The sequence below is a fragment of the Vigna umbellata genome, chromosome 4, assembly GCF_029865625.1.
Source record: "Vigna umbellata cultivar VRB3 chromosome 4, Vumbellata_1.0, whole genome shotgun sequence".
NCBI lineage: Eukaryota > Viridiplantae > Streptophyta > Magnoliopsida > Fabales > Fabaceae > Vigna > Vigna umbellata.
The window spans coordinates 40,041,741-40,054,859 of NC_142168.1; the positions used below are offsets into that span (position 1 = coordinate 40,041,741).

The 13,119-nt window shown below is 32.8% G+C and overlaps 1 protein-coding gene across 2 annotated transcripts; it reads left to right on the top strand.

Annotated features, from left to right (window-relative positions):
• Nucleotides 1-4,822: 4,822 nt before the first annotated feature.
• LOC124846148 (uncharacterized) lies at nucleotides 4,823-7,825 on the top strand. 2 transcript variants are annotated; one of them, XM_047323360.2, is made up of 5 exons: nucleotides 4,823-4,957; nucleotides 5,560-5,735; nucleotides 6,464-6,562; nucleotides 6,662-6,813; nucleotides 7,199-7,825. In XM_047323360.2, the coding sequence occupies exons 2-5, from the start codon at nucleotides 5,565-5,567 to the stop codon at nucleotides 7,584-7,586; spliced, it is 810 nt and encodes a 269-aa protein (XP_047179316.1). In that variant the 5' UTR covers nucleotides 4,823-4,957; nucleotides 5,560-5,564; the 3' UTR covers nucleotides 7,587-7,825. The 2 variants fall into 2 exon arrangements, with proteins under 2 accessions (XP_047179316.1, XP_047179317.1); XM_047323361.2 differs by having other exon boundaries at nucleotides 4,833-4,942.
• Nucleotides 7,826-13,119: the final 5,294 nt, after the last annotated feature.

Consider the following 13,119-nt stretch of genomic DNA (forward strand, 5'->3'; position numbering starts at 1 on the left):
TTCAGCCATCTGCTTTGGGGACGCGAGACTCGCATCCCCGAGTTGCTCGTACAAATAGGCGAGTGCAGCAACACCCCAGGCATATCTGTCACACGCGTGTACGTCTCTAAATAACAATAAGTAAGACACGGGTATAGAACTGGCACTCTTATTTGCAAAAATCGTACATCCTACTAGATGCAACAAATATGCTCTAGCAGCATAGTCCCAATGCTGCGACTCACACCTCTGAACATATATCTCTCTAAGCCAGCTGAGTCTGACTTTCGGACCACGTGCGTCCTCCATCTCAGCACCTGCTGTGCCACCATCAACGCCGAGCAGTTGCACAAGGGCTGTACGAGCCTCCTCAAACTCCAACTCCTCCAAATCACACATTTGTCCCATCACGGGCAGGTGAAGTAATGTCGAGACGTCATCAAGAGTAATCGACATCTCCCCTATAGGGAGATGGAAACTACTGGTCTCAAAATGCCACCTCTCTATGAATCCGAGGAGTAACCCCTTATCAACGTAATCATAACAAATCCTTGTAAGAGGCATCAAACTGGAATTCAACACAATGTCTTGAATTCCCTCGTGGCATGGTCCTAACTTATTTACTTTTTTTCCGTGGGAGATCAACTTCAGTGTGTCCCCTCGATCCTACACATCAATATTTAATAAATTTTCTATTAAAAAAATAATAAAATAAATTTTATTTTTGCACTCACCCGGCCTTGGGAAATAGCATAAGCTACATGCTGAACATAGTGCGTCAGCAATGAATGATCGTGTGGACCTCCAGGAAATCCAGCGAAATCCTCTTGTATGTCATGAACATCTGCATGCTCCTCCTCATCGTCATCATCGTTAGGGGCCTCAAATGCATTCTCCTCTCCATGAGTCTCATACGCCTCATATGTTTATTCCTCAACGGCTCGCTCCTCAGCTATGGGGTCATGCTGGATAGGAGCTGCCCGACTTCTACGAGTAGAAACGGTAGGTCTTCTCCGAGCTTCGCCCTGCGACGAACTCTCTCCTCGAGAACTCTCACCTCGAGAATTAAAAGATGCACCACGTGTTCTTACCATTTCTAACAATAATTTGTTTATTTAATTTCAAAAATTAAAATAAATTATTGTTTCAAATATCATTAATAAACTATAAAAAATGCAATTCAAAATAAATTAAACTAATAATAATTAATTTATTAACTTACAACAAAAATTAAATAAAAGAAACAATTAGCTAATTAATTAAAATAATATATTTAAATACATTTCCATTTAATTATTATTAAATTAATTATTATTACAAATACAAATTTACTATAAATAAAATAAATACAAATACAAATTTACTAATATTAAATAAATTAAATTGATAATATTTATTTTAAGAAATAAAAATAATTTAAATATATAAAAGTTTTCGTATCTAATTCTTAATCAATTTATTTACAAACTACAAATAAAAAAATTTATAAAATATTCAAATAATAATCTAAGTCAAAGAAAATTTAAAAACATTTAACAATAAATATATCAAATATATAAATATATATTTCAGTTATAATAATTTAAAAACAATTAAAAAAGTAAAAAAAATGCAGCAGAGCCGAAACGGATGTGGGATATCCGATTGGCCTTCAACGGATATCCCACATCCGTCGACGGAAGTCGGAAATCCGTCGAAGGCAAACGAATGTCCCACATCCGTTTTAGCCTTTCGTGCACAGTAAAATCGATAAACAGAGCACGGTGAAAGAACCAACCTGGACGCAGATCTCGCTCCTCCACGATGTTCCTCCGCACACGCTATTCCTCCGCACCAGTCTTGCTCCACTTCAAACGGTCTTCTACAAAAACGAAAAACAAAGAAGAAATGGAGAAAGAAATGGAGAAAGAAAATGGAGAAGTTGGAGACGGAAGTGAGAAGTGAGAGAGAGGTTACGGAAGTGAGAAGTGAGAGATGGAAATGAAAGGTTGATAGATGTAGGTAGTAAATAGAAAAAAGTAAATTTAAATTAATTAAAATATTAAAATAAAAAAAGTAAAAAAATTTAACTTTAGGACATAATTGGAATTATATAAAATTGGGGAGGTGGAGGGAGAAGCATGTGGGGGTGGAGGGAGCAACGCCCAAAGCTCCGAAAGGAAAAATGAGAAGTTTATTTAGAGAGGGGTGCATGAAGAAATGTATAGAAGTGCAAAAAAGAAGTTGTCGAGACGTTTTGCACATTTTTTCCTGGATTGGGTTTGTTCCTGATATATGACTATGGTAAATTTCTAAGTGGGCTTTTTCTTTCTGAATCTCCGTTATTACTAACTACATCCTTATACAAAGAGAAAAAGATTAAATACCCTTCTTAATGGCACCATGCCATTGTTATTGTTATTATCTTTGTTGTGTCACTGTTATTGCACCTCCATTCTTTAGTATAATGGAAGAAGAAGAGAGAGCTCGTTTTGAAAAAACTCGTTCATTATGAAACATTAAGGCCTTGTTCACTTGAGTAGATTTGAGGGAGAGTAATTAAGGGGATTTGAGAGGATTTGAAAATAAATTTTTTTATTGATTATTTGAGTGAATTTGGAGGTAAATGAGATTAGATTTGGAAGTAAATTTTTTTAATTTCTCACGTCAATCAAATCCTACACTAATTCTTATAAACTTTATTTCCAAATTCATTCCCACTTACCTCCAAATTGACTCAAATAAACAATAAAAAAATTTATTTTTAAATCTTCTCAAATCCCCTCAATTACTCTCCCTCAAATCCACTCAAGTGAAAAAGGCCTAAATGTTTTTTGGAAACTTTGTTCTAGAAAGCTCATTCTAAAGGTATTATATATGTTCTAGAAAACTTGTTCCAACGAAGATTTCCAGAACCAGTAATTCAAAAGTTACCTTTATGAAAAGTAAAATGGCTATTTTCATAAATTATGGAGATGTAATTAGAATTTTAAAACAATTTATTTCAACGATCAAGCACAAGCAAGGAAATGTTAATGTAGTTATTGATGCTTTGTCTATAAGATACACCTTGCTGGTAACTTTGGAATCAAAACTTTTGGAATTTGATGACATAAAGTATAAAGTAGTTCTATAACATCTCTTTAATTTCTCTTTTAAAAACAAATGTATTTGTATCCTTAGTCACTTTGGTATAAATAAAATTTTAAATATTCTGAAATAACATTTTTATTAGTCACATCATTAAAGAGACATTTCAATTGTGAAAAATGTAATATTTACAACAAAGCCAAGTCTATAATTTTATCACACAGTATAAAAGTTAAATTGTATAACAATAAATATATATATATATCTACAACACCTATATATAATTTTATCACACAGTATTTACAACATCTATATATATATATATATATATATATATATATATATATATATATATATATAATCCCTTTACGTATATCTAAATAATCAATTTATTGAATAAATGTAAACATTAATTCATTTTATGCAAATATAGTACGTTTATAAGTTTAACTTTTTCCTTAACATTTTTAGAAATCCAATAAAGTCATAGGTAAACTTTTTCAAATATAAATTTTTATTTTAACAACATTTTCCTTTAACAACCGTTCCTAAAATAATATAAGTAAGAATATTATTAGTAAAAATTAAATCACTTTACCTAAATTTCAAAACTGATGAATATATTAATCTTCTTGTCCCAATGTTTTCTCAATACTAAAATCGAACTTCACGATAATAATAAGATTTTTCTCTATACTTAAAAAAGAATACATATTATAAAAGAATACAACTAAAAAAAATAAACATAAAACTCAGATCTTGGATAATGACGTAATATACATTTTTTGAATATTTTTTAGAAGTACACTTTATTTCTCATTGTCTAATTTGATTGTTTTTCTAAAAATAATAATATATATATATATATATATAGTATACAGATTTAAATAAGTTTCTTTATATAGTTTTTTATTAAATATTTAATAAAGAATTCATTATCTTAAGTTTTTATGTTTTATACGGTAAAATTAGGAATTTTTGTTTCTAGTTAAAGAAAGGTACATTTAAAAATAATCACTTTTAATAAGAACAACTATTAAAGTTTAATTTTCTTAGAGGGTTATATTATTTTACATATTGTTGTAAGTGATTTAACTTCTTAAAAAAATATTATTTTAAAATTAAAACAATAAAAGTTAAATTGCATAATGATTATATTTTGAAAGGTTAAATATGTAATGAACAAATATAACAATAAAACATTAATTAGCAAAATAAATTAATGACTTTAGTAGTGATAAAATAAGGAAAAGGGGAAGTGTAAAGAGAAATTTTAAATAAGGACAAAACTTGTGAAAACCGAATATTGTAATGAAGTTTGCAAAGAAAAGAGACAAATATAATTGATTTTTCCCTTAAAAATTTAGTGTTATGAAAATTGTATATTTCTGTCCCTAGATGGACACATACAGTTTATGTGTTTTGTTTAAAATTTTCATTTTTTTATAAATTAGTCATAAAATATATTTTCATTTTAGTTTCTTAAATTTTCAGAAATTAATTCTTAAAAAAAGTGGTGGCCCATTTCAGACAGTTATTTTTTCAGGATTGATTTTTCAAAAAACAACTTAAAAACTAGAAGATAATTACGTGACTAATTTTTGCATTTCTTTTTGAAGGATAAGAAAAACAACTGTGTGAGAGACTAAAAAACACGTTTAATATTTAGAAATATTTCTTGTAAAAAAAAAAAAGAATTTGACAGAACGAAATTTTTGCAAAAGATCAAATTGTTATTAAAACATGATTATTTATTTAAATTAAAAACATGTCTTCCATTTTATGAAACAAGGAAGTTCATCCCAATTACCTTTTTTGCCTTTGCTGTGGATTCTTTCTCTGTTCTCAGATCTCACTCACTTCCTTCACCAGAGCCATAGTTCTTGACACCGTGGTTCGTCTCGCCGAGGTTCCTTCTTCTTCTGCTTCAAGCCTCTTCACAGATTTTTAATTTCACCTTTTTTTTCATATTAATCTATACTATCTATTCAAACTCTGTTCATTTTTCTCCCTACCCATAATCGTTCCTGCCCCTTGCTCTCACCTTGGGGTTTAAAGCTTGATGCTTTTCCCTCTCTTGCGTACTGGGTCGTTTTCAAATTTGCACGCCACTCCGAATTTCATTTCCCTTTTTCAATATGGATTTTGAATCTACGGTTGTTGTTTTGGCGTACATTTGCATTGGTGATAGCGTTTATAGTCATTAATAAATGGAATTTCCTGTGCCAATTTCTAGTTACAGAATTTGTTGAAATGGGGTTTTCTACCTTCATGCTTAGTACACTCCTTCTTTCAAACTATTTGATTATTGATAGTGATTTGTTAATTGTTGTCTTTTATGGTATTATGGTGTGGCAATCTATTTCTGAAATGGATCTCTCGTTGCATATCGGAATGATGTGTTTTCGTGAGAAGAGGGTTGGCTTAGTCGTGTATTGGGTTATCTTGGTGTTGATTTTATGTTCACATTATAGTTTTTTCTGATTGGTTGTTTTCTTTTTGTGGTGGCAGTGAGAATGTACAATAATATTGGATCCCAACCTGGGGTACCTCAGCCTCAAGCGAGTTTGCCACCAAATCCTTTCGGAAGTGCGTTTAATGTTGCTGGTTCAGGGCTCATTCGAGGCGGATTGGGTGCTTATGGAGGGAAGATATTAGGATCAAGCTCAGAGTATGTCCAAAGCAATGTAAGACCAAATAACATTGTTGAATTTTCGCCCAATGATACATGAGACTTGAAGTTGTTGTTCTAAATCTTTATGCGTGATTGTTTTATTCTTCATAGCTCATAGTGTAAAAGTACCATTTAGGGTCTAAATTGATATCCAAAGATAAATTGAATGATTGTGTTCATGTCCATATTTATGAAGGCCTATATTTATTTCGTAAATCTTTGGAAGACCTACATGTCTTTTGTATATTCGGAGGTAGTTGTTAATTTTATGTGGTCATTGAAGTTCAAGTTGTTTTGTTTACCCCTATCTTTGTTTGGCTTAAAATGCGTCTCATAATTAAAAAAGTGACGTAACCTCTTAAAAGAAATTCAATCCCTTTTTTCTAAGCTGTTTGTATACCATCTTAGCAATACTGATCTATCCATCCTCAGAAGCTATTGTGCACGTCTTTGGACTTTAGTGTTTGTGGTTTTCTATTTGAAGAAAATTGAAATGATCCATGGTGTATTTTAAAATCTAGTTTATAGATGGTATGGCACTTACCTCTGCTCATGACTGTATATCAATCAATTTAGGCTTGACTGATTATAGAGGGGATACCACTAATGTAGCTGAAAAATGTCATTAAATAGCTCGGTGGACCTTGATTTACAATCTATATGTGCCTCGAGTATGGATAGTCTCTCAATGTTAATACAAGATTTTCATCTTTAAATTAATATTTCAACATTGAATAACAGATAAGTCGGTATTTCTCTGACCCCCAATACTACTTCCAAGTGAATGACCATTATGTTAAGAACAAATTGAAGGTGGTTTTGTTACCATTCCTGCACAGGGTAAGCATTAATGTTTCAATTTTCTGCATTTCTCCTTAAATTTTCATTTGGTTCTCTTATTTTATCTTCATGCTGCTTATTTCTTCTTTTCTGGCTCAGGGTCATTGGACTAGAATAACTGAGCCAGTCGGGGGTAGGCTCTCTTATAAGCCCCCAATTTATGACATAAATGCACCAGACCTATATATTCCATTAATGGCATTTGGTACTTATGTCATTCTAGCTGGCCTCTCGTTGGGTCTTCATGGAAAGTAATTACTCCCCTTCTTCCTCTACCTTAATCCAATAATATAATAATGACATGTGTGTTGTCCAACTTGTTCTTCTCAAATTTAGTTAGAAATTTTGCTCCTCACTTTCCTGTTCATACATGCACTGTCGAATTACCATGGATAAAATGTTGTCAACTATATGCTATTGCCATACGATGAGAGTATGAACTTTTTTTTTGAAAAATGTTTTTATGTTGTATTTCTAACTGGAAAGTTGTTAGAACTTTATCATAAGCCGATTAACTTTTGAGCTTCTTAGATGTTACAAAGATTGCTAACTATATTCTCTTTGTTATTTTTCTTTGATCCCCTCCTCCGGTTTGAAATGGACCGTGGCTTATTAAGATGCTGTAATTGTATACAGGTTTAGTCCAGAAGCTTTGAACTTGTTATTTATCAAGGGATTGCTTGGTTGGTTTATGCAAACTGCACTACTTAAGGTGACACTACTTTCATTGGGCAGTGGGGAAGCTCCCCTTCTGGACATTATAGCATATGCTGGGTATACTTTCACTGGCATATGTTTAGCTGTTCTTGGCAGAATAATATTGGGCTACTCCTACTACTTTCTGATGCCATGGACCTGTTTATGCATGGGAGTCTTCTTGGTGAAAACAATGAAGAGAGTTCTTTTTGCTGAGGTCAGGAGTTATGACTCAAGCAGACACCACTATCTCTTGCTCTTTATTGCTTTGGTTCAGTTCCCATTGTTCACATGGCTTGGCAATATTACTGTCAATTGGCTTTTATAGGGTGATAGTTTTTACACTGTACTAGAAGCAATTCTTAGTGAAAGTTTTTGGTTGTTGATGTTGGAGCATTGTAATATATGAACGTTTTATTTTTCCATTGTTTCTACCTGTTGGTAAGTTTTCAGAAATGCATACAGGCCTTACTCACGTTCTTATTTTTATCGATTCATGGGAATTGAGACTATTCTTTTATAAAATTATGTATACCACTGAAAACAATGTGAAGCTGGAATTATGTAGTTTTGTATCCGTGTACTGTATTTACTTCTAAGTTGGTATGTCTCACGTTATAAGATATTTTTATTTTTGGCCTGCCCATCTCTTAGTTCCGCCAGTGTTAAACGCGGGACTTCATTTTTGCTCTTTATCTCTAAAACTCATTAGGAATGGATCCAAAGATTTGAGTTCTTACAAAGATAAAGTAGGGCCTTACTCCCTGGAAAGTGAGTCACTCCTTACAAAAAGCAAGTATAGTTTCATACCACTTGCAACTGCTCCTGTTGGGTGGGGGAACTATTTTATTATTTATTTTTGTGCCCATTGTTGCAGTCAGGGTCATAACGGATCACGATCCATCTTTTTAAAAACAAAAGTAAATGGAGTTTGCAACCAGAAAAAACATTTAGAATAAAAGAAAATTGTTTGCAAAACTTAATTTTAGATTCATAAGTCCATTACGCACACAGGGAAGATATTAACATCTGATTACGTCTGTTTTAAGATGGTTGCCTTTGATTAATGTTGTGTTTGTTTGGGTGAAATATTGTTTATAAATATTGACAAAGACATATTTGAAGGTGAAATTATGTTCATATATTTGAAAGTGAGAGAAGATGAGATTTTGTGGGATAAAATAATTTTTGAATATCTTCTCAACTACACTCATTGATAGTATTATTTATGAAAATACATTTTTATCCTCAGTTTTGTTTGTTTATGCGCATGGTTAGTTACTCTTTTAGTCATGTAAAGATTTCCATAGAGCTATAAGTCTCATAACGAAATTCTCAGCTTGACTTGAGTGACTAAACAATTTTGTTTTGAATCTTTTTGACCAGATTGTGTTCAACGAGCCATTAAATATGACAAAGTTAGTTGGTATACATGGTTGGTGAGTATATAAATTTTGAGACGTGGAGAAGCTAAGTTCATTTTCTTTCGTTGTGGTGGAAAAAGTTGTGTTCTAAGTTGTTTCAGGTGAGTTATCTGTGTATGTGGTTCATGGATTCATAGTTATGTGTTCACTGATAAGAGGTGTGTTGTCTAGTTGTGAAATATGATGCCGAGCTGTATTGCGAAGCTGTCAATATTCTATCATTCACAGTTGCCATGGTGGTGAAAATGAAGATGAACCATACTCGTGGTTGAAGATGAAGGAGAGGGAACCGATTCCCCTTTAGGTGGAATCGATTCCACTATGCAACAAGACACAAAAATGGAATTGATTACAACAAAGCTCGTAACAGATTCCAACAAGGTGTAACCGATTTTAGCCATAGAGTAACAAATTCCATCACATAATCGATTCCAGGAACTTGGAATCGATTTCGTGAGGTGTTGTAACCCATTTCAGGAGGCTGTAATTGTAACACCCTAATATTTTAAAGGGTATTACTGATAGTTAGAGACTAAATTAATTTGATATCTCATATAAACAATCAAACTTTATTTTAATTACTCCAAAGTACAATACCAAACTTACAAACTTTAAACAATATAGTCTTCACCATTGAAATTTCAACTTATAAGTTTTACACAACATAATCTTCCCAATACAAATTTATTCTTTTTACAAAAAAATCCCTAAAAGTTTTTCCCCGCATCTCTCTCATCTCTAAGCTTTTTCAACCGCATCTGCAACATTATCTAATCACATATAACATGAGTTATATGATCATAGTACAAACAAATAAGGGTAAGCCAACCATATCATAAAATCATTAAACTTGTAATAAAAATATTATAATCATGTGTTTCTGCAATTGATAAAATATCATTATTCCGATGTCATTAATTCATCATTATCAAAATCATCTTTCTCCTTTCCATAAATCTTACAAGTGTACCATGCTTACTCATGAAGCCTTATGGTCAGACCGCTCTCTGCCTGCTTCCTTAAGCCTCACTTATATACTATGTCTTACTTTCTGAAGCCTTATGGTCAGACCCCTCTCTGCCTGCTTTTATAAAACTTACGAATCATATGTTCATGTCAAAGCCTTATGGTCAGACCACTTTCTGCCTGCTTTCATAAACCTCATGTGTTACTTTGCTCATACCAAACTCTCATGGTATAACTCGAACATACTACTCCCGGTAGTAACATCATTTCATAAGTAATGATTTCTCATATCCACCCCAACATTTCATAAAACCAACAATTCATACCCTCTTATCCATCTAACTCAATCATGTTCATTCTTTAATCATGAATTCATAATAACCCGTTTTGGTATCAATAAATTAAACATATTGCCAGATATCATGCTTCATATTATAAACTCATTTTGCCCATAACGAGTATAACTCAACGTATTTTCACCAAACAAAGATCATGGATCAACCAAAATATATCAACATATCTTAGGAAATACATATTAAAGTCTGGGCTCAATGTAATAAAATATATATGAAATTTTTACCATGATAATATTATGCATCTACAATCAACTTGTTTTATTTTATTTTCATCCTACTATGGATTTTTCTTTATTCCAATTGGTCACCGGAGAGGACCCAGATGTCTGAACGCATCAAACTCACCTTCAACGCCAGCACATATGACTAGTCACAACTGACTGGACCAGGCCAAGGCTGCTCTATGATCAGGGACGTGCCAACTCAGGTTTTTAAGGTTCCTCTATCCTACCAACAAAGAAAGGCCCTCAATAATTAATAATTGATTTATTTAAATTATCTATCATGTTCTCTTATGCTCTAAATTTGAAATGTCAAATTCTAATGTGTTCACTTCCTCTTATAGCAACCTCAAACAATATCTGTACATCTATTTAATACCCATATATAAGCTATTTCAGAACCCTTACTTCAGACCTTCCAACAAGATCAATTTCAGCCAACAAACTCATTCAGAACAGATTAAATTCATCATGTCACAACATGTACAATTTCACAGTTTCAGTTATCATGCCCAATATAATAAAAGTCATAAAATAGTTTCACAAGAGCACACCAGTTCAACATTCATATGCAAATATTTTATAAAATAAATTCATACAAAAATAATTAGCTCCCATTACCATCAAAATAATATTAATATAAAAATTTAGGGGAATCAAGAAGTTGAATCTGGCAGAGCCGGTTAGACAACTTCTCATCATACCAGAAAGATGCAATAAAAAAAATAGATAAAACAATAAAATTTCTGGGGAAACAAGAAGTTGAATCTGGCAGAGTCGGTTAGACAACTTCTAATCCATCCAAAAATACAATATAATTAAATAACACGAACATTAACATGTCTGGGGAAACAAGAAGTTGAATCTGGCAGAGCCGGTTAAACAACTTCTAATCCTTCCAAAAATGCAATAAAATAAATAAGTAAAGCAATAAATAGTTTGGGGAAACAAGAAGTTGAATCTGGCAGAGCCGGTTAGACAACTTCTAATCCTTCCAAAATACAATAAAAATAAATAAGGAAAGCAATAAAATGTTTGGGGAAACAAGAAATTGAATCTGGCAGAGCCGGTTAGACAATTTCTAATCCTTCCAAAATAATAAAAAAATAAACAACTAATAACATACAAATGACATAACATAATCAATATCACATTTTACAACTATCACACTTGGATATCATCACAGAAGCATACTCTTATTTAAATTTCAAGATCATACAGAAACAAAATACTCCATATTCAAGATTTAAGATCAGACAAAAGCAAAATATAGCATATTCAAGACTCAAGATAATATAAAAGGAATACTCAAAGTTAGCTCCCCTTACCTCTATTCCAGACTTAGTTTCTTCTTCTCAAACCGTTCTCCGGAAACTTCCAGAATTTCCCCTCTTCAACTAGAATTTACTCCAACTCTCTTCTCTCACAATTTCTCTAGAATTTTGGTGTAAATTTCCAGCCTCCCCCCTTGGCTATTTATAGTAAAAAAAATTTACTATTCATTCTTACTATTCATTTTTACTATTCATTTTTTTATTCATTTTACTATTACAAAAATAATTTTTTATTTGCAAATTGGTGAATTCTGATCTCAAAGCTACGTGTAACACTTATCCTTTCCAAAAATAATTTTTTTTTTACTATTCACTTTTTACTATTCACAATTTACTATTCACTAATTTTTTTTTTCTAGTATCTAACAAATATTTTCAAGGATCTTACAGTAATCGTTTTCATGGTGTTCTAACCCATTCCAAACTTCTTTTTTATGTTGATGGAGATCCATGGTGGAAGGGCAAGCTGGAGCTGACACTCGTGCACATTGTGAAATTGGGTTTGTGTGGTGGTGCTGACCTCGTGATGGAACACATGGTTCTTAACTAGTGGAGGTGGTGGAGGTTACTTGGTGGTTCTAGAGGTGAAGTTGTTTTTCATTTGGTTTTGTTTGATATGTGGTGGTCTTTGTAGGTGTTGGAGTTGTTGTGGTGGTTTGTGATAGTGTTGCTTCATTTGCATTACTTTTGCTTGTGATTATGTCTGGAGGTGGTGGATATTGTGTGTGAAGGTGTTGGATCTTGGTGCAATAGTGGTGGTAATTGTATGCACTAATGAGAGATTTGTGTTGGTAAGGTGGCAAGGTACCTACACTTGTTGGCTTAACATTTTTTGTTATTATTTTGACAAACTTATGAGCATGTTTTGTTTATGGTAGTAGATTTCAAACTCAGTTCGTGAGCCTTTAATGACCCAGTTAACTCCTTCATAGGAGAGTTGACAAATCCTTTGTCTCTTCAATAGTGACCATGATACTTTCAAAATCATCCGTTAGATTTTTCAAGATCTTTTTCGCAATCTGGTTAGGAGGCACCTCTTCTCCATTCATTCCGAGTTGGTTGGCCATCTTTTGCACTCGAACTATAAACTTAACAACTCCTTCCTTTTCATCCATCTCCATATGTTCAAACTCTCTTCTGAGAGCTTGTACTCAGACTTGCTTCACGCGATTATCTCCTTTGTATGCCACCTTCAGAATTTTCCATGCTTCTTTTGCTGACTTTGCACTAGCTATTTTCTCGAATCTCGATTCATCCACTGCATTATATAGAAAGTACGAAGTCGATCTATCTTTCACCCGTGTCTTTTTTAGTGCAACAGTCTAGTACATTGTCTAATGCTCATCATCCGTGGGTTCATTGTACTCGTCCTTCACTATGTGCCATATATCTTGGGATCCAAGAAGAACCTTCATCTGCAAAGAGCAATTGTCGTAATTGATCTTTTCTGACAGTTGTGACACACTCATTCCATTGACTTCCTTTGCCATCTCTCTTACAAAAAAACTCAAACACGCACTTTTTTCCTCACGATGTTTGACTTTCCTCTCTCTCCTCTCT

Bases quoted from the DNA above. Each gene is read 5' to 3' on its own strand.
- LOC124846148 (XM_047323360.2), top strand. From the start codon at position 5,565: ATGTACAATAATATTGGATCCCAACCTGGGGTACCTCAGCCTCAAGCG. The intron at 5,736-6,463 runs GTAAGACCAAAT...ATTGAATAACAG, and splicing joins CAGAGTATGTCCAAAGCAAT to ATAAGTCGGTATTTCTCTGA. The intron at 6,814-7,198 runs GTAATTACTCCC...AATTGTATACAG, and splicing joins TCGTTGGGTCTTCATGGAAA to GTTTAGTCCAGAAGCTTTGA.